This window comes from Rattus rattus, chromosome X, assembly GCF_011064425.1.
Source record: "Rattus rattus isolate New Zealand chromosome X, Rrattus_CSIRO_v1, whole genome shotgun sequence".
Classification (NCBI taxonomy): Eukaryota; Metazoa; Chordata; class Mammalia; order Rodentia; family Muridae; genus Rattus; species Rattus rattus.
Window position 1 is genome coordinate 128,773,367 of NC_046172.1, and position 20,953 is coordinate 128,794,319.

Here is a 20,953-nt window from a genome sequence, read left to right on the forward strand (position 1 = left end):
GGGATTCTGTGTAGTGATTTTCATGTAGGTTTTCTATTGCTGATGCCTTTAAGAAGTTAGGTGTGAATCAGATAGTGGTGTGCACCTATAATGATAGAACTTGGTAGAAGCAGGAAAATGAAAAAGATTTCTAGGCTGCTAAGAGACCAGCCTAAGTATTTTAGTGAGATTATGTCTTAGCTCCCTTGCAAAAGGAAACACATGCTCTTCCATAAATTGCACAATTCCTGTCTGTGAACTGTGCCTCTTCTACCAATGGCCAACTTGTTTGGCTCCTGTGACCAGGATATAAATGCTCAGTCTAGATCACACATGCTTTAGTCTGGAATGTGGAATACATACATGCTCTTGATGGTTTGGTGCCCCTGTCCCAAGGATCTTAACAGGCATCCTTATCTAGTACTAGACTGGTTTGGACCCACCTTTCCCCTGAATAGCTTTGCTGCCCTTTGGTGTCCTTTGCTAAGTAGCTACTGAGTTTTGTTTTCTTACTGCTGTGTCTTATGCAGCCTTTTGTTTCTACCATTGTTCCCCTAGTTTTCATCTTTGGAGTGTCCTCTCTTTCCTACACACCATGTACACTATTTACTTATCCCCAATGTAGGGTGTTTGCCTTGCCCCAATTATATCTCTGGTCTATTTTGATTTGTTTGGTGGAGCTTGTAGTGGGTGATAGCAAGAGATATGTGCCTGCAGAGGGCATCCTGAGTGTCTTACAGCTGATTTCCAGCATTTGGACTGTCTTAGTTTATGTTTCTATTGCTGTCAAGAGACACTATGACCACCGCCAACACTTATAAAGGAAAACATTTAATTTCAGGCTAACTTACAGTTCAGAGGTTTAGCCCATTATTGTCATTGGCAAGAAACATGGTGACAGGGAGGTAGGCATGGTGCTGGAGAAGGAACTGATCTACATCTTGATCTGCAGGCAGCAGGAGACTGCCCCACTAGGCCTAGTTTAAGCATACGAGACCTCAAAGCCTGCCCCTACAGTGATACAACTACTCCAAGAAGGTCACACCTCCTAATAGTGCCACTCCTTATGAGCCAAGCATTCAAGCACATGAGCCTACGGGGCCCGCTTATTTAAACCACCACATGGATACTGTTGACTGTGAGGCCAAAGCGGAGGCTGGTGGAAGCACGACTGGATTTCTATGCCATTTTTGTTCCAGTCCTGGAAATGGTACCCAGGGCCTGTGCATGCTAAGCTACACTTCTAAGCCTGAATACTTTCTACAGAATAGTACTCTGAAAATCAGAAATGCCTCATAACAGTTGGGGGACCAGGCAGGATTCCATGCAGGATAAGAACTGCTGTTACATCTGACCATGTACCTGGCCCTATACTACTTTGCAGTGTCTCATGTATATCTCCTTCTTATTAGGAACTTTACATGCTCACTCTAAAAGGACTTCTTCCTTGTCACAGTTTCTCTCCTATCCACCTTCACTAGTTCTTAAGAATCACCATGACCTGAAGAAGAAATGGGAGAAGAGTCCAGTGGGTATGACCGACCACCACTTGGGTCAGGAAAGCCCTGTGGCCTGTCTCTCTGATGGCTGGCTCCTTTTCTAAGGTGCTTAGACTGTGTTCCCAGCCCCCACATGCCTGCCTGTGTAAGCTCTTCCCAGTGCCTGGGTCTGGTTTCCATAGAAACACTGCTGCTGGGTAACTTAATGATTCCAGAGAGAAAGGCATTTCTGCAGTTCTGTGTTACCTGAACATCTTACCCTGTGCCTGTGCTTGTGCTTGTCTTCCTGCCCTGGGGTTTTCAGGGTAACTTCTTCCACACAGAAATCCCCAGATCATCTCTGACATCTTCTGCTTCTTTGTTTCCACTTGAGTAGTGATGAGCTACCAGATGTTACAAAACAAAATTAAGTATTGAGCTGGAACATTGGCTGATTTCCGTGGTGTATCCTCTACTATACCCCCTTTCAAGACACTACTATGAGTTACCACTGAGCAGGGTGAAGAAATGTACAGCCACATACCATTGAGTGTTTACTTCCAGACACACAGAATGAAAATAATGCCAAGCACACAGATGACAGCAAAGTGTAAGAAAGCCATTAGAGAGCCAGAAGGCTTTAGTCTTTATTGTTTTTGTTTTCAGTTCCACTCATTCAGTTGCAAGTTTCTCAGTCACATGCTGATATTAATGTCTGCTTTTAATCACTGGCTCTGGCCACTGCTGTGGAGACCATTCCTGATATCCTTGTCAAAGGCCTTTCCCAACACATCTTGGCTGGTGTCCTGTGCATATAGCCCCTTCCCTGCCTGCTAACTATGATGTCTACAGTAGCGGATGCAGTGCTTTTCTGACCCTCCCCTTTCTTCCTCTCTATCTACCTCCCACCCCCTTTTTTAAGTAGGATCTCATGTAGCCCAGACTAATATCTAATTTCCGATTTAGAGGAGGCTAACCTCAAAGTGCTGATACCTCTGCCTCATGAGTGCTCTGTGCCACCAAACCCAGATCCATCTATTTAAAAAAAAATACTTTCCGGGGGCTGGAGAGATGGCTCAGTGGTAAAGAGCACTGATTGCTCTTCCAGAGGTCCTGAGTTTAATTCCCAGCAACCACATGGCGGCTCACAACCATCTGTAATGAGATCTGATGCCCTCTTCTGGTGTGTGTGAAGACAGTTACAGTGTAGTTATATATAGTTAATATTAATAAAATCTTTAAAAAAACTTTTTCTAGAAAAATGTTTTTCCAGAAAGAAGCTATTTCCCTTAAAGATGTTTCAATAATTCTACTTCAAGAAAGACTTTCTAGTGGGATAACTACAGATTACACAGATACACAAAAAATACCTCCAAATAGATCTTTGCTATTTTATATTTGCCAACTGGAAATGGTCATCTTGCTATATATATATAGTAGGATCTAGGCCAGGAGAGTTTGAAGGACCTACCACTACCTCATAGTACACATAAAGAAAAGACTGGGAGTATGCCTGCAGGGCCACAGTATAACATACATCCCTGAGATCACAAGAAATTTTGATTTTTTTTTTTTTGGTTCTTTTTTTCGGAGCTGGGGACCGAACCCAGGGCCTTGCGCTTCCTAGGCAAGCGCTCTACCACTGAGCTAAATCCCCAACCCTAATTTTGATTTTTTTTTTATAGTTTTAAAATGTTCCACAATAGATTGGTGCCTCTTCAGACAAAGTGGAAGTTTTGTTGTTGTTTTGGGCTTTGGTTTTTTTGAGGGCCTAATGTATCCTGTAGTCCAGGTTGACATCCAACTCTTGATCTTCTTGCTTTCACCTCCCAAATGCTGGAATTATAGGTATGACCTGCAACAAAAATGGAGGTTTTTATAAATTACATTTTAGAAGATGAAAATTCTAGGTACTCAAAGAATCCAGGCATGGTGAAACATACCTTTAATTCCAACACTTGGAAACAGAGGCAGGCGGAAGATCTCTGTGAGTTCAAGGCCAGCCTGGTCTACAGAGTGAGTCCCAAGTTAGCCAGGGCTACAGAGAAACCCTGTCTCAAAACAAACAAACAACAACAATAAAAAGTTCAGGGGAGAAAGGAGACAGAGGAAGCAAACTTATCTACAAGGACATCATGAAATAGCACCCGGAAGAAGCCTTGAATGTTTAACAGTGAAATAGGGGAATGAATATAGTAAAAGACCAGTTGCTAAGTGAAGGGAGGTACTCTGATATACAAGACCAGAAGAGATATAATTTGATGACGTTACTATAGAACAATGTTGATTAGTGGCTTTACAAGCTTGGGACAAATTTGAGGGATGGTGATATCCACCTCTTTTACAAAGATTATACAAGACTTTGGAAAAGCCTTTACTCGTTTTTTAAAACAAAAATTAGTCTCAGCTGTATCAGATCCTGATTCAAGACAGGTGTTGATAGAGATCTTGGCATCTGAAAATGTAAATACTGAATTAAAAAAGTTATTAGACTGTTCAAGGAGCAAGCACAATCTATGTATGAGGGGATAAGGGATACAACCGATATTGGCTCTAACATGTACCATGCATACACACACACACACACACACACACACACACACACATATATATATGTCAAGATATAGCTAGAGGTCTCCAATATCAATTCAGGAAATATGATCATTTGTGAAGAGACTATGACCAAGCTGCTAAATGTTTCAGATCTCAAAATGCGCAGTGCTTTGTGAATAAAGCATTTCTAAAAGTAATAGTTTTTCTAAATATAAACCAGGAAGAAGGCCTAGGCTTGCAGGAGTGTGCAGGTGATGAGGCAAGGGTTGCTACTGGACCAATTACCCAAGATAATTTCTTCTGTTTATAATTTCCCGATACACACAGCACAATTGATGGCTTAAAATGAAGGGGGGGGAAAATATGGTGAGAATTTGCTTTCTTTAAAACACGGAAATAGGGGTTGGGGATTTAGCTCAGTGGTAGAGCGCTTGCCTAGCAAGCAAAAGACCCTGGGTTCGGTTTGCTTTAATCCCAGATGAAGGGATGTGGTGTGTTACCTATGCCCTGGACTGTTCACTGTGCGACCCTGCCTGTCTTTTGGGTTTGGAGGTGAGGTGGTGCAGAGTCAATGACAAAGACTCTGGGAGCAGGTGGAGGGTATTAAAGGAACTTGCAGCAGTGGGCCTGCTTCCGGTTGTCCACAACAGCTGACTATGATTTGCGGCTTGCTCTAGCAAGGCTGCGGTTTTGCTAGCTGCAAATAGTTTCTGCGATTGTGTGATGTTTAGAACTCTGGGGACCTTTCAGAGAGTATATGAATATTAGAGCCTTCATAGGTGGGTTGTTGGTTGGTTGTTGTTAGTCCTGATTTGTTAAGAAGAAACAAGAAGAAGAAATTAGATATCCTGATGGCAAAGGTCAAACTTGCCCCAAGGAACTTGATTCCCCTGTTCGGCAGGAAGCAGTGTAACATCGTGCCTTTTTTTGGCCCCTGATCCTCTATTCTTTTTTTTTTATTAACTTGAATATTCTTATATACATTTGAGTGTTATTCCCTTTCTTGGTTCGGGCAAACATCCCTCCCCTCCCCTTCCTTATGGGTGTTCCTCCCCACCTCCCCATTGCCGCCCCTCCCCCAACAGTCTAGTTCACTGGGGTTCAGTCTTAGCAGGACCCAGGGCTTCCCCTTCCACTGGTGCTCTTACTGGGATATTCATTGCTACCTATGAGGTTGGAGCCCACGGTCAGTCCATGTATAGTCTTTAGGTAGTGGCTTAGTCCCTGGAAGCTCTGGTTGCTTGGCATTGTTGTACATGGGGTCTCGAGCCCCTTCAAGCTCTTCCAGTTCTTTCTCTGATTCCTTCAACGGGGGTTCTATTCTCAGTTCAGTGGTTTGCTGCTGGCATTCGCCTCTGTATTTGCTGTATTCTGGCTGTGTCTCTCAGGAGCGATCTACACTTCTGCACTTCTTTGCTTCATCCATCTTGTCTAATTGGGTGGCTGTATATATATGGGCCACATGTGGGGCAGGCTCTGAATGGGTGTCCCTTCAGTCTCTGTTTTAATCTTTGCCTCTCTTTTCCCTGCCAAGGGTATTCTTGTTCCCCTTTTAAAGAAGGAGTGAAGCATTCACATTTTGATCATCCGTCTTGAGTTTCATTTGTTCTAGGCATCTAGGGTAATTCAAGCATTTGGGCTAATAGCCACGTATCAATGAGTGCATACCATGTATGTCTTTCTGTGATTGGGTTAGCTCACTCAGGATGATATTTTCCAGTTCCAACCATTTGCCTACGAATTTCATAAAGTCGTTGTTTTTGATAGCTGAGTAATATTCCATTGTATAGATGTACCACATTTTCTGTATCCATTCCTCGGTTGAAGGGCATCTGGGTTCTTTCCAGCTTCTGGCTATTATAAATAAGGCTGCAATGAACATAGTGGAGCACGTGTCTTTTTTATATGTTGGGGCTGATCCTCTATTCTTTCCTCTCTATCCTTTTTTTCCCTAATCTAGTGTTAGGGGTTGAAAGGGCAGAAGAAAGAAGAAAAAGGCAGGTGCTGATGCTATGAGTGCACGACACAGGATCTTTGCAGATGTTGGGGCAACTAGGCAAAGCAGAGGACTTTCAACTAACTGCATTTTCTACAATTGCATGTAACCACAGTCATAGCAAGGGGGCTATCTTTAATCCTTTCCAAGTGCTTTCTTCCTTGTTCTGTGTCCTAAGAAAACTAGCTTTCTCACTTGTTTGTTTTTTCTTCCCTCCCTCTTCTTTTTTCTATGTCTGACAGGCTCTCTTGTAACCTATGCTGGTTTGTTATGTAGCTAAGAATGACTTTGAACTCTGAGATCTTGTATTAAAGTCACAAGCCACGATACCATACCCAAGTTCTTCCTCACCACCACCACCCCCCTGGGGGTGGGAGGTGGGTAGGGCAATATGTCAGGCTGGCCTCAAATTCACAGTAATCCTCCTTAGCCTCCCAAGTGCCCCCTCTGTTTTTGGCCCATCACTTTCTTTGCACTAACTCAAGGATGTTGACTCCATGCCATCCCAGTGGGGACCAATGCGTGTGTTCTTGCTCAGTCCAGTTTTTCAGCATCTGCCACCTCTAGAAACTGCTTCCTGCTTTTTCTTTTCTTTTTTTTTTTTTCTTTTTCTTTTTTGACTGCTCTTTGACAAATATCCTCAATTCTGGTAGCATCCCTTCGTTATGTCCTCTTTCTTTCCTTTTTTTCTTTTTTTATATAATTATTTATTATATATAAGTACACTGTGGCTGTCTTCAGGGGGCATTGGATCCCATTACAGATGGTTGTGAGCCACCATGTGGTTACTGGGAATTGAACTCGGGACCTCTGGAAGAGCAGTCAATGCCCTTAACCACTGAGCCATCCTCCAGCCCTCTCTTTTTTCTTTCTTTCTAGTTTTTTTAATTTTTTTTATTTTTTTGTCAATTTCCAAGGAAGACCTAAGAAATAAAGCAAATTGCTCCAGAACTTAACAGATTCTGGTTGGACCGAGGTCAGCCTTTTGCCTAGAGGCACTTACTTGCTTGTCACCCAGCTGAGGCTGCCTGCCTGCTTGCCCACTCAGTAATAGGCTTTTTCCTTTCTTACCCAAAGTCACAGCCTGCTTATGTCTGAAGACACCCCTCCAACCCCCATTCTTCTGCTCTTCCCAGTCCTGCTTCTGCCTTAGGCATCCTCCCTCTATGGGTTTTCTGGCCATTGGGCAGGCTCTACTTGACTTAATTTGGTCACCGGCCGAGCCTCACTTTCTTCATCTGCTCAACAGAGGCAATATCTGAGTCTCCCTTAAAGTTGTCAGGGTTATAAATTTGGGCCCTGACTGCAACCTGGTGTATGGGAAGTGCCCAAAAAATTGTGTTGGCCACCATTTGGCACCTTTTAAAGGACACTTTGCAATTCCAGATCTTTTTAATGTCAGGAGACCATTTTCTCTCTAGCAAGTCAGTTGTCATCAGAAGGAACGGTCTTGTACATTTTACTGTTTTCTCCATTACCCCTTCCCTGTGTTTGTTGCTTTGTTCAACTCAGCCATCCTCTGGCCCCAATGTTGGGTGGTACAAATTGACAGTCACTGAGACTGGCTAGTTTGTCTTCATTATTATCAAGGAACTCTGCAGTCTTCTAGTTGTTAACTCTGGACTAGCTCTTGCCTTGGTGCAGCCAGAAGAGAAGAAGATTCTATAAGAGGATCGCAGATCTCTGGATGGCTCCTGGTAGAGGAGGGACTGCAGATATTTCAAGGTGATAGCAGGAGTTTCATACTGTGTATAGATACTCAATCACCTGGCTTTGAGGGAATTTCAGCAACATACAGAACTTTGGGTTGAAAGCTGACAAATGGCATATGCCTAGGAAGGAGGGCACTAGGGGTAGTCAAGGCTGTGGGTGGAGAGCACATTCCTTGGCTGAACAAGTCTGGGTGCTGGTTAGAAGCTCAGGATTCTGCTGGACTTCACTTCCAGAGGGGAGAAGCCAGCTCTTGAGGGTTCTCACAGAGGCATATCTCTGCCACAGGTGAACGGGAAGGAGCTCTCCAAGCTGTCTCAGGAGCAAACCCTAGAGGCCCTGCGTGCCTCCAAGGAGCCCCTGGTGATCCAGGTGCTAAGACGCAGCCCCCGTCTGCGGGGGGACAGCTCCTGCCATGACCTTCAGCTGGTGGACAGTGGCACTCAGACCGACATCACCTTCGAGCATATCATGGCGCTGGGCAAGCTGCGCCCGCCCACCCCACCCATGGGCATCTTGGAGCCGTACGTCCTCTCTGAGCTGTGAGTTGCCCTCAGGAGGGCCTGGGCCCTGCCTCCAGAGAGGACATGCCACTTGGGCAGCTGTCCCCATGTGACCCACAGGCGGCTTTCTGCAGCTCTAGCCATGTTGGGGAGATACAACTCACTCTGCCACTCTTGGGCAGGAAGCAGGCTTGACCACTACAGCTGACCATGGCACTCAGGTTCAAAACCTACACACCTCTGGCCTCAAGCTTGGCAGCAGCTGGCAGAAAGGCTAAGGGGAAGCCTGTGTGCCTGGGACCTGGCTGCTCCTTCATCCTCTTTCCTCTTCTGCTGCCATTGTTCTGCCTCCTCACAAGCATCTCTCCTTGAATCTTCTCGCATCCCTTGTCTGTCCCATTATTCCACTTGCTCTGAATTTCCTCCATCTCTTCCGTTTCTTTCTTTGGCCCTCTAAGAAGAAGGGCCTTTCATCCTGGCCTGGTGGCTGTGACCATGTGAGCAGCATTCATTCTGCTAATCCTACCAGGGCTGTAGGGAAGTGGTCCTGGGAACCCTTTTGTTCAGAGGTTAGGCCATAGAGCAGTGAGCAATGAGTCTTAACTTTGGGGCAAGGAGGGCAACCCCTCCCTGGAGGCAGAAGAATGCTGCTTTGCAGGAGACCTGGGTAACTCCTAAGAGTTCTGCATGAGTGGATACAGTGCCAGAGGCACTTAGAGCTTTGGAAAAGTCAGCCCCTGGTCTGGGAGTTGGGGTGGAAAGAGAGCTAGGTGTACCTGCCTAGGTCCTTAGGATGGACCCCTGTGAGCTCTTTTGAGGAGCATTCCCAATCCTTCCACAACAGGAGGGTTCTAGAGGCAGTAGCTTGGCCACCTTTTCTAGAAAGTACATCTAGAACAGGGTTCTCTGCTTATTATACTGGGACTGGCCAGCTTGTAGCTAGGGCTAGGGTGCCAAGGAAGCAGATGGCCTATCTGACCCCCCCTTCTCCTGGGCAGCCCCCCCATCAGCCATGAGTATTATGACCCAGCGGAGTTCATGGAGGGCGGCCCGCAGGAGGCAGAGCGAATGGACGAGCTGGAGTACGAGGTGAGCCTAGTGGCTGGCCTGCCTGGCCGGAACCTGCAGCCACCAAGAGTCTGTGCAGGCCCACTTTCTGCAGCTCTGCCCAGGCTTGGCTCCTGCTGCCCCCTGGTGGCTGGTCCTCATGACCTTTCCCAGTAAAGAGCAGCTTGAGTCACGGAGGGTGTGGGTGAGGTAGTGTGTTCCTTCTGTCTCTGTGTCCCACGCATGTCTGTGTCCTGTGTGTTCTGTACATCTTGTGTCTTGGGCGTTTCCTGGTAGGGAAACCATTGAACACTCGCACATTTAGGATGGTAAGAAAAGGGAGCCCTTAAAGGGAAGGGCTACACACTCATTTCAGGTAACTGAAGCAAAAGGCAAGGGGGTGCTAGGGGCAAGGGTCTGGGCCAAGGCTGCAGGCATCCTTGCTTATACACTTCAGTTTTTTATACCTCTACTTCCTCCCCTACCTCTTGTGGCAGGAGGTGGAGCTGTGTAAAAACAGCCACCAAGACAAGCTGGGCCTGATGGTATGCTATCGCACAGATGATGAGGAGGACCTAGGCATCTACGTTGGAGAGGTATGGAGAGGTGCTGCAGCAGGCTTTGGCACACAGAGCCCCAGAGCTGTTCTAGTCCAGCTCTGTGGTCTTTCCACAAAGCCTGTCCAGGATTTAGGGCTATCCAGAGGTCCTAACTACCCCCTAGGTGTCACAGTACGTTGTTGGTGTCAAGGCCAGGGTGGCTATGGTTTCAGTATATCCAAGGAGACAATCCTGCTGACCTGTTCCCAGACATCAAGGATTTAATGGGCCCACCTTTCCCCCTTCTCTCCCCATTTTCTTCCCTTTGGCAGATGTATGTATGCTAGCACTATCCTACTAAAGCCACTCTTCCAAATGGAAAAAAAATCCCACTGCCCAAAACCCCAACACTTGATGTATTTTCATTATAAAGAAGTATCCAGCCACATGCCAGTGCCTAGTTCCTGGTGTGCCCCCCCCCCAAGGAAGAGCTGAGCTGGCTTTAATCCTAGCACTTTGTAGTGTCAGGAGTTCAAGGTCACCCTTGGCTACATAGTGCAAAGTCAGCCTGAACTGCTTGAGACCCTATTTAAAACAAGTTGGGTGTGGCGCTCAGAAGTCAAAGGCAGGTAGATTTCTGTGAGCTTGAGGTTTCTTAGAGCTATATACTAAGACTGTTTTAAAAGGGGGTATGTATGTGGGAAGTGTTCTAGAAGGATGATTCTTACTGCTTTTCCAGAGGATCAGAGCTCAGTTCCCAGAACTCAAATAGGATGTCTCACAACCACCTCTGACTCCAGTTCCAGAAGATCCAATACCTTCTTTTGGACTCCACCAGTACCTTCACTCAGCTGTGCACATACATGCAAAAATACCCAACAAAATGAAAAATAAAATAAAGCTTCAATGAAGTTGGGGGGTATAGCTCAGTGGTAAAGTGCTTTCCTAGCATACATAAGGCTATAGGTTCCTTAGCACTAAATAAAAAAGAAAAAAAAAAAAGACTGATGCACAGAGTACAACAGTACAAGGGATAGAAGCAAAATCACTGAAGTGTTGGGTAGGGGTTAGGGAGCTGCTTCTGGTCACCCTATATCTCCCAAGCTGAGGGAGCAAATTGTCTGGGCCTACTGCCCCACCCCTGCTTCCTAGAGCTTAGAAGCTGCTAGTCTGAGGTGAAGTGGGAAAGTGAGCAAGCCTGGCATTTGCCTTGGAAGCATCCTAAGCTGACGCTATTTCCCCCACTTATAGACACACACGCACACACGCATGCATGCACGCTCACGTGCGCGCATGCGCAGTGAAAAGGGCACCATAGGTGCCCAAGTCCCCAAGATGCATGTGTCCTGCAGGTAAATCCCAACAGCATTGCAGCCAAAGATGGCCGGATCCGTGAGGGAGACAGAATCATCCAGGTGAGCACTAGAAGTCAGGCTATCATGCCTGCCCTTCCCTCTCCTCAACCCATTCCTAGATCTTTTCTGCTGAGAACTTGGCCTTCTACCTTGAAAACTACCATGTCCTAGGCCAAATCTCATCTCTGTTCTGCTCAACTGCCCTGAGTAGCTCCGTGTATTCCTGCCAGCACCTCCCTGCCCTCTTTACCCTCCACTTCTCCTCCTCCATTCTCTGAGCACATATGCTCTTGTACAGGCTAGGCCATCCTTTCCCCTAATGCATTCTGCTAATTTATGCCTTCCTACAGTTCAAGACCCTATCCTTAGCATAGAGTCCCCCATTAGCATTCTTGTTGACTGTCCGCTGAAACCCTGCAGATTAATGGAATGGATGTCCAAAACCGAGAAGAGGCAGTAGCCATCCTGAGCCAGGAGGAGAACACCAACATCTCCCTGCTGGTGGCCCGGCCTGAGAGCCAGGTGTGTATGTCTATCTGAAAGGGTGGCACAAGGTGGGCCCCTCACAGGCTTTCTGTCTTGAAGGCTGTTGGTGTGTTTTGCTTCACTGAGTAGTGCATAGGGCCTAGGGTAAGGTGGATGGTATTGGGGAGGTCTTTAAAGTGTTAGCTAGCTTATGTTTGTTTCTGCAGCTAGCAAAGCGGTGGAAAGACAGTGACAGAGATGACTTCCTAGATGACTTTGGATCTGAGAATGAAGGGGACCTTCGTACCCGGAAGCTAAAGTCCCCCCCTGTCCAGCAGGTAAGGAAGGAAGAAGGCCTACTCAGTGGGGAGGGAAAGAGAGGGAGGAAGGAGAAAACTGTTCACCGTCTTCTAGCATGGGCCTGGAGAGGAGCAAGCTGTGAACTTCTAGTCCTTCTGCAGCACACTTGTGTATGGGAACCTAACTGACTATGTTTGTCATTTTTGTCCCAGACTGGAAATGATGAGAAGGGGGCTCCTGATGGGGGCCCTGGCTTGAGCAACAGCCAGGACCTGGACAGCGGGGTAGGCCAGACTAATGGGAGTACCCGCAAAGAAGAGAGCTCTGAACATGACCTGCTCAGGGATGAACCTCCCAGCACCACCAACACCCCTGGAAGCCTGCGCAAGTTTGGTCTACAAGGGGATGCCCTACAGAGCAGGGACTTCCACTTCAGCATGGATTCTCTGCTAGCTGAGGGGGCAGGGCTGGGAGGGGCTGACCTGCCTGGGCTCACTGATGAGGAGTATGAACGCTACCGGGAGCTGCTAGAGATCAAGTGCCACCTGGAAAATGGCAACCAGCTGGGTATCTTCTTCTCCCGGGCCTCCAGTGGCAACAGTGCCCTAGATGTCAACCGCAATGAGAGCCTAGGCCATGAGATGGCCATGCTAGAGGAAGAGCTTCGGCACCTAGAGTTCAAGTGTCGCAATATTTTGCGGGCACAGAAGATGCAGCAGTTGCGGGAGCGCTGTATGAAGGCCTGGCTGCTGGAGGAAGAGAGTCTCTATGACCTGGCAGCCAGTGAGCCAAAAAAGCATGAGCTGTCTGATATCTCTGAACTGCCAGAGAAATCAGACAAGGATAGTACCAGCGCCTACAACACTGGGGAGAGCTGCCGCAGCACTCCACTGCTTGTGGAGCCTCTGCCTGAGAGCCCCCTGAAGCGATCTGCTGCTGGCAATTCCAACTTGAACCGGATCCCTTCTGGCCCTCCTGTCATCACCCACCTCAAGGCTGCTCCTTCACCAGGGAGCCCAGCCAAGTTCCGATCACTTTCTCGGGATCCTGAAGTGGGTCGTAGACAACACACAGAAGAGCGTGTCCGCCGCAGCACCAAGACAAGTGTTACTCTGGAGCGTGTGGGCCCTGAAGGTAGCCCTTACCTCTCTAGGCGCCATCGTGGCCAGGAGATCGAGCAGTACCACAGCTGTGTGCAGTTGGCCCCGCCACGTACCCTGGAGGATCTGAGCCATGGCTCCTTGAGCTTGGCTAGTGGTCCTCGGGTGGGCGGGGTGGTGGCTGCAGCTGTTGAAGCACCCCGCATGGAGTGGAAAGTGAAGGTGCGAAGTGATGGGACCCGCTATGTGGCCAAGCGGCCTGTGCGAGATCGGCTGCTGAAGGCCAGAGCCCTGAAGATCCGAGAGGAGCGCAGTGGTATGACCACTGATGATGATGCAGTAAGTGAGATGAAGATGGGCCGCTACTGGAGCAAAGAAGAGAGGAAGCAACACCTGATTCGAGCACGGGAGCAAAGGAAGCGTCGTGAATTCATGATGCAAAGCCGTCTGGAGTGTCTAAGGGAGCAGCAGAACGGTGACAGCAAACCTGAGCTCAACATTATTGCGCTGAGCCACCGTAAGACCATGAAGAAGCGAAACAAGAAGATTCTGGACAACTGGATCACCATCCAGGAGATGCTGGCCCATGGTGCCCGCTCAGCTGATGGGAAAAGGATCTACAACCCTCTGCTCTCTGTCACCACTGTCTGAGTTGCTCCAGCAGGAGCCCAGCCCAGGCCTAGAGAGCCTGACCCTCACCCTCCCTTAGAATCTAGTGTGTGTCGATGTGTGTGCTTGCACGATGTGCTCATGCACACTCCTACCTGTATATGTATGTGTGCACAGGACTTTGGTAAATAGAAAGCCCCAAGAAGGGACACTTCTCTTACACCTAGTTCCTTCTCCCCAAGAAGCTATGCCAACAACCAGCATAGAGGCATACCCATAAAGAGCACCTCTGTGTGCGTACACATGGTATTCTTGCTATGTTCTTGGAGACAGGGAAGTCAGTGCAGAGAGGTGAGGTGAACTATCCTAAGCACAAGAGAATGTCCGGCTTCATGCTGAGAACGACCTCTCCCCTCCTAGGAGCTGCAATTATTTGTAGACAAAGGCAACCCTGAATTTTGTGATTTTTCTTCTTTTCTGTGCTTGCCAATAGTTGTTTTCTGTTTTGTGGACCTGCTCTGGGGGCTGGCAGCTCCTTTAGGTAGCCTGGCAAAGGTGGACCCCACTGAGTGCTGGCTGAGAAGGAGGTTGGGGGGAGGAAAAAAAGGGAGGGCTGGGTGGGAGGGAAAGGAAGAAGATGGGTTAGAATAAAAAGCAGCTGTCTTGGTGGCCTCTACCCTGAGGAGTAGCAAGGGGGCTCTGCCTTGGCTTTCAAGGCTTAACCATGAGGCCCACTACTCTCACCAGTGACTGAAGGAGAGTGAGATCACAGGGATTTTGGGCACAGTATCCATGCAAAAGAATTCTATGTCAACTGGGACAGAGCCACTCTTCTCAGTGGCCTAAGCAAGGAGTGCCAAACCAAATGAGCAACACAGAAGACCTTACCTAGTTTAGAGATGATCTGGTGGGAGTTGGGAGGCCTGAGCCCAATGAAAGGAAGGTGGGCTAAGAGATGCCTAGGACCCACTTAAATGTGCCACTTGTTTGGTGCCTCTCAGGCTTGGTGAAGCTCACTGGATGCTACAGGATGCCCCTGATCCCCACCTACATCCCAAGAATAAAGCAAGCTGCCTTTTTACTCTGTTGATGTGTACTTGTGTTCATTGCCATCATGCTATTTGTGCTGGGAAATGTCAGTACATTAATTCTTGAATGCCCAGATTTCTACAGCAAATTGGTGGTGGGCCAGATGCCAAGATGGATGTGGGTAGGAAACCTAAGGGCCCATTCCTAGAAGAGTCCTGTTGCTGGGAAGGCTAGGTCTGGGTGGGAATACTTGTAGGGAATGCTGAGAATGGGAAAGCAGAGGCTACATACTAGTTCCAGATTCTCTTGGGGAACCTTTCCTATACTGACAGCTTTGGATTCTTTGAAAAACACAAAACTACTAGATATTTTCGTTTCAATCTTGGGAGCAGAGTAAAGAGCACTTCAGATTGCCCATAGCAACTATGATTTGATGCATACTCTAGCAGAGGCATGATATTGCCAGCTGCAGATAGTTTCTGTGATTATGTGACCTTTAGAATTAAGGGGACTTTTCAAAGGGTGTAGAATTGCTAGGGCCCAAGAAACTGGGTGGGTTGTTGGTTGGTCAAGTTACATTTAAGCACTGCAAAGAAACAAATTAACCTGATCAAACTTTCCCCAAGGGATTGCCTCCTTTCCTTCCTATCCTTTTTTCCCCCTCTGCTATCTGGTATTAGGGGACTGAAAGAAATAAAAGTAGAAAAAGATAGCTATACTCTCTAGCTCCCTGGTCCTTTCAGTAAAGGAGACGAAGGTCAAGTATTCCTTGAGCATTCTTTCTGCTACTTGGGAACTTCTGGAGTCACCCCATTGTTTTCTGACAGTGGGTTCTTAGGACCTGGAGGTGGGCTGATACTGCTCTAACGCTTATACTGTTTTGACTGGCTCAGGAAGAGGTAGCACCAGGGCAGCTGACAGTACTGGGTTACTGATAGTTTGGAATATCAACTTCACATTTGGCTGTCATTGCCATCTAGCTAGGTGCCATTTGTTCCTTAGTAGCCAAGAAGAAAAGGCCATTCCTGGCCTTTCTTGAGCCTGTTGCTTACCTAGTGTCCAATTCTGATAGTCTCAGTACTACTCCCTAGTGCATCCCAGATGAAGACGGCAGACACCCTGTCTTGGATGAACTTGAATCATAAGATGTGTTCATATTGTCCAGGACACCTTCCAATCTCCCAGCCAACACCCACATAAGTTAAGGAGCACCCACTACTCTTAGGGTATGGTAAGGTCTTTGAATGACCTATCCTGAAGAAAGCACTAGCATTTACTTGGGACTTGCATCCAGCCTCTTCCCAACTAGCCTTCCATAGCACTAAGGGGTACTAATCAAGTAGCTGGTGTCCAGTCTGTACAAAAAGGTAACATGAAGCACTACTGCAAGCAGGGCTTCCTGGTTTATACCCTAGTGAGCAGACACCTCAGTAGAGAACAGGAAGGATACTCTTGGGAGGTGTGGGAGGCTGTTCTTCAAAAATCCAGAATTAAACTGGATGCTGTGAGTAGTAGCAGACCAAGAAGAAACACGGAGTGGCTAGGGTTAGGGTATAGAGTCCAGAAGTAGTGTTCCCCTATGCTTAGGGCAGGTGTTACGTGTGACAATTTGAAGTGCATGAGCACTTGCATGCAGCTTATGATCAGCCCACACACAGGAGACACAACAAAGATCAAGGCTAGTTATAACTTGGTGATGGTTTGACTACTAAATCTGACAGAGATTAGGGAAGGTGCCATTCACCATAGGTGCAGTAAAAGCCCTGGGACCCAGAGCAGTCCAAGAGACTCACAGATCCTGCAGCCCTAGGCTGACCATGGGAAAATGTCCTAACAAAAGCCAAAGGGTGACCCAGCTCTGCCGTGGTGACTGGTGAGGAAAGGAAAGATGGTAGTTCCTCCTTTTTGCTTTTCAAGATAGGGTTTCTCTGTGTAGTCCTGGCTGTCTGGGAACTCATTTTGAAGACCAGACTGGCCTTGAACTCAGTGATTCACCTGCCTCTGCCTCCTGAGTGCTGCAATCAAAGCCTTGCACCACTACTGCCCAGCCAAGATGGTCTTATTTTAAGATACCACACACTACAGAAGAGAAGACCAAGGCCCAAGCCATGCTGAGAATCAGGACAAGGACAAAGAAAACAGAGGACATTGGGGGAAATAGAGCTCTGCTCAGTATTACTATCTGCTGTCCAGGCAGACAAGGGCAGCTGGATCCCCAGCTCTCCCCATAGACACAGGAGCCCCGTGTCTTGAATGTACTCATGTCAAATAGTGACTGTTTATTGAAAGAAGCAATGGAGGGCTGAGGTTGCTGTCCTCAGGCCTGGATGTGGCTCTTTGCACTGAAAGCTAGGTAGTAGATCACTATGCCAATTGCGGCAGCCAGCACCTCCGTGGAGACCCAAGGCCCATTCCAGGTACCCTGCAAAAAGAAAAAAGAAAAAAAAGAAGACCAAAAGACAGCTCAGGGGAGTGCCAGGGAATGGAGCAGTCACCCTTAATCGCTTGTTCTCAGGACACACAGATCAACAAGAGCCCAGAACCTGGGCTGCAGAGGATCAGAGCTTTTCTTTAGACAACTCAAAAAGATAAGGTATGCCCTGTATTCTCTGCTTCCAAGAAAAGGGCACTTACCCGATGGTCCACACTGACTGTGAACAGTGGTGGGATGATGGAAACGTCTTCATTATTTCTTTGAGCCTGTAAGGGAGGTGCTGGGGTCAAGAAGTGCAGGGTGGGCCCCAGATAATGGGAGAAATGAGCAAGATACAAGGAAGCAGGGGCAGGAGCTCAGGAAGGCAATCATTTGGCTGGTCCTAGAGTGCTGATGTTGCAGAAGGGGAATACAGAATGACCAGGGTAAAGAGGACTTCAGAAATGGGGCACACCCTCCCTCCTTGGGGCCTCAGAGTAGTTCCAGATAATACTTGCCTTCCTTAGGAGGCTGTAGGACTCTTCATCGAAGAATCTGACCTCATAGGTACCTGCATGGGCGCTCTTGTGCTCCAGGCTCCAGGACACCTGGTTGGGTGTTTGGCAAGGGGCGGACTTAGCAGATACATGGGGGATTACTCTGCTAGTGCTGGCACAATACCACCATGAGCAGTGCTTAAATCTTTGTTCTCTAAGCCTGCTTTGAACCATTTCCCCAACAACCCTGGATGTAGTATCTCTTACCTGGTATCGACCCACATCCTGGCCTCGGGTTACAGGAAATTGTTTTCCACTAACGTCGGCATAAAGAGCCATATTCTGGATGGGGTGGGGTAGGGTAATAAAAGCAAGAATCACATTTTCTGCCCTTCTCTGGGCATACATAGAATCACCCATTGTGCTGCCCAAAGCAGTACTATGACTGGGAAGGGAGAGTAGGCCAGCAGAGGGCTATATTATGTTGGTAGTGGTTGCCATGAAAGACTCAAGAAATAGGCCTACCACAGCCCAGAGCCATGCTAGGCCTTACCCATAGACAGCCACATCTTTCTTCATCTGTTTCCCTAGAGGCGAACAGAACTACATCTCCCTTATAACCAGTTTATTCTAAGCCACAACAAGCCTGTTAGCTGTACTCCTGTTAGCTGTACTCAGGGGTGAAATCATAAAAAATGGCCTCATTATTTCTTGGAGCTTGAGAAGAAGGTAACAAATGAAGTTTTTTTTTTTTAAAGTGTTCACAGTATCTTTTTTTTTCTTTTTTCTTTTTTCTTTTTTTCAGAGCTGGGGACCAAACCCAGGGCCTTGCGCTTGCTAGGCAAGCGCTCTACCACTGAGCTAAATCCCCAACCCGACAAATGAAGTTTTAAACCTAGGAGAATTATACCCTGAAAAATTCCAATTTCTTTTTTTAAATTTTTGGAAGAGCAGGTTAAGGGTTCAAGCTGGGGTTTTTCTACTTTAAACTCACAAAACACTCATACAGACACACATTCAGGTGAACTACAGCCAGAAAAAAAAAGATGGAGGAGCCTGACCCTAGTTCCTTCTCCCATTCCAGACATTCATCCAGGAAACAGTGGGGTGTCTACCCACATTACTGCATGGAGGCAAAGCATACCAAGCAGGTCAGGAAAATGCGCTTGAAGTACTTGCTAGGATCTGGCCTCGCTGTGCCTCATCTCCTGCACCCTGTGAATTGGAATCCTTATTCTCCCTGTTGATAGGATCCTCAGGTCACTGTCAACTGCCAGTGAACGAGTACTGCCACCCTCATCTCTTTCCCTGCACCCTCTCTGCTGAGTCCCCACTGTCTCACCTGGACCCTGTTTTTGCAGGTCAGTGAGATCTCCACGATGAATACAGTCTCTGTAGAAATGACGGCATCTGAAGTTGTATAGTAAGAAGGGGTGATCTGGGGTTCCAGGCAGGCCTCTGCTGTGGGGAGGAAGCAAAGCCAATTTATGTGTTCCAGGCAAAAGGCAAAAGGGCTTACCCTGACTCTACCTCTCAGACTGGTGAGCTGAGGATACATGAATGAATTCTTCTATTCCTGACAGAGGTGGAGTCTGGGAGATGGATCCTAGTACTTAGAAGTATAGTGGAAGGGGCCAGTGAGGGCTGTTGACACAGGCTAGTGTGAAGGGAAAGCTCTGCAGAGGTGAGCCTTGATGCAACAACATGGAAGGTGCAGGAGTCTTTGAGGCAGGCAGGGGGCTGTTTATCAAATTAGTATCTGAATCTGTGACAGGAGGCCCTGAAGCATCTCACCTGCTTCTAGAGTACCCCAGAAACCCAGTGGGCCAAGGCAGCCTCAATTCAGAGCCATGTACTTCCTCAACAATCTACTGAAAGCATTCTGCAGCAGTGAATGGGGTGCTGTCAACATAGAGGGACTTTCAAGTCTCTAGACCCATCCAGCTGACAGAATGTCAACACTAGTCCCAGTGTTTCCTGACAGAAGTACACTCTGGACCCAAACACCAAACCTGTCCCTGTAAGCTAAACACCCCTGAAGGAAAGTTTACATCCTATTATTCTCCAAATGTGATGTCTTGAAAGAATGGCCAATTAAGCTGGAGAAGACCTTGTACTGGCATGAATAGCAAGAGGAAAATGCCACGAATGGTTTTCAAAGGCCATATTCCACCAACACTTCTGTGATCTGCTAAGCCATGCCTTTCCCTGTGGACACTATAGAGCCCCTAATAGGTTTTACAGTCAGGTTTGACTTTTCAAGACACTGTTAGCAACAGACTGGAGAATTCTCTGAAGGGTGAGTAGGAGGGATGGCCAGAATCTACCAATATGTAAAAGAAACCAAATCCTCCTTAGTTCAGGTTCTCAGGTCTGAGGGACTAACAACTTTCAAAACACATACCCGGCCGACTCCAGATTGAGCTCAACCCTACCACCAGATGTTACAAATGGCTCGCAAGTATCAATGGGTCTGTGCACAGTTCAATTCTGCTAAGAACGTTGGGATGGATGGATATACCAGAGTCTCATGAAAAGTCGAGGCTCTGGACACTATAAGTCCTTGGTCACTTCCCTGGCTCCCTATCTAACTTGCCTCCGTGCCCTTACTCTGATCTGCCTGGAGTGTTCTTGTTCCCTCTCTTAGCTTTCTGTCTTGGGGAAGCCTGGCCTATGCAGCATTGGTTCCTCGCTGCCAGCGCTGCTCTTGTGCGACTACCTTCTGACATACACAGGAACCAGGGACATAGCACCTTCCCTGCTGGAGCTGGTGGTCGGAACATGATGCTACTTTGGGGCTCTCCCAAAAGCAGACAAGGAAGTTTCTTCCAGCAACCTGGCTGCCAGGTAAACGTGTTTGTGGTGCTTCGGTCGCCACGACACGACACCCATCGGGGAAAGATAACACCGGTAGCGACGAGCCCAGGGAAGGACCAGATCCCCACCTCGCGCACACCCTTCCTCCCCCAGCACCACCAGCCAAGGGGCAGGGGTACGCCCGAAACAAGCTCCGGCCAGGCCGCTACCTGAGCAGCAAGATAGGCCGGACAGCAGGAGTAGCGCCAGGGCGCCGAAAGATGCCATCGCCGCCATCGCCTCTTCTCTGCCGAGGGAAAGAGAGCAAGCCGCCCTGAACATGCGGAGCAGACGAGGAAGCGCGACGCGTAAGCGGCCTCAGCACCCAATCGTGCGTCGGCGGGCTGGGTCGGGCATGGTGACGTCGCTGGCGGCACTGACGTGTCCGTTTCCCTAGCCAGGGTCCCAACCGGTCGCACTTCCCTCCTTCTCAGCCTTCCCCTCCCCAAGATGGCGGCAACAGTGCTACAGGCACCGGAAGGGGCGTAGGAACCGGTGTGACCGTGCGCGTGCGTAGTGCTAGC

At 48.0% G+C, this 20,953-nt stretch overlaps 2 protein-coding genes across 6 annotated transcripts in view; one reads left to right on the plus strand and one right to left on the minus strand.

Moving 5' to 3' along the window:
• Pdzd4 (PDZ domain containing 4) overlaps window positions 1-14,722 on the plus strand; it is a 30,501-nt gene extending 15,779 nt beyond the window's left edge. The window contains exons 2-8 of one of the 4 annotated variants that reach the window (XM_032890281.1): window positions 8,005-8,258; window positions 9,218-9,308; window positions 9,764-9,862; window positions 11,158-11,220; window positions 11,581-11,682; window positions 11,853-11,963; window positions 12,138-14,722. In XM_032890281.1, coding sequence (XP_032746172.1) covers window positions 8,005-8,258; window positions 9,218-9,308; window positions 9,764-9,862; window positions 11,158-11,220; window positions 11,581-11,682; window positions 11,853-11,963; window positions 12,138-13,676 — 2,259 coding nt within the window. In that variant the 3' untranslated portion in view covers window positions 13,677-14,722. The remainder of the gene's footprint in view (window positions 1-8,004; window positions 8,259-9,217; window positions 9,309-9,763; window positions 9,863-11,157; window positions 11,221-11,580; window positions 11,683-11,852; window positions 11,964-12,137) is intronic. The other 3 variants (XM_032890282.1, XM_032890283.1, XM_032890284.1) reach the window with 3 other exon arrangements.
• A 2,188-nt stretch (window positions 14,723-16,910) lies between these two features.
• Ssr4 (signal sequence receptor subunit 4) lies at window positions 16,911-20,899 on the minus strand. Of its 2 annotated transcripts, none has more exons than XM_032890291.1 (6): window positions 20,600-20,899; window positions 18,916-19,034; window positions 17,841-17,915; window positions 17,595-17,684; window positions 17,298-17,363; window positions 16,911-17,085 (listed from the first exon to the last, which is right to left on the minus strand). In XM_032890291.1, the coding sequence occupies exons 1-6, from the start codon at window positions 20,709-20,711 to the stop codon at window positions 16,981-16,983; spliced, it is 567 nt and encodes a 188-aa protein (XP_032746182.1). In that variant the 5' UTR covers window positions 20,712-20,899; the 3' UTR covers window positions 16,911-16,980. The 2 variants fall into 2 exon arrangements, with proteins under 2 accessions (XP_032746182.1, XP_032746183.1); XM_032890292.1 differs by having other exon boundaries at window positions 16,913-17,085; window positions 18,916-19,031; window positions 20,600-20,898.
• Window positions 20,900-20,953: the final 54 nt, after the last annotated feature.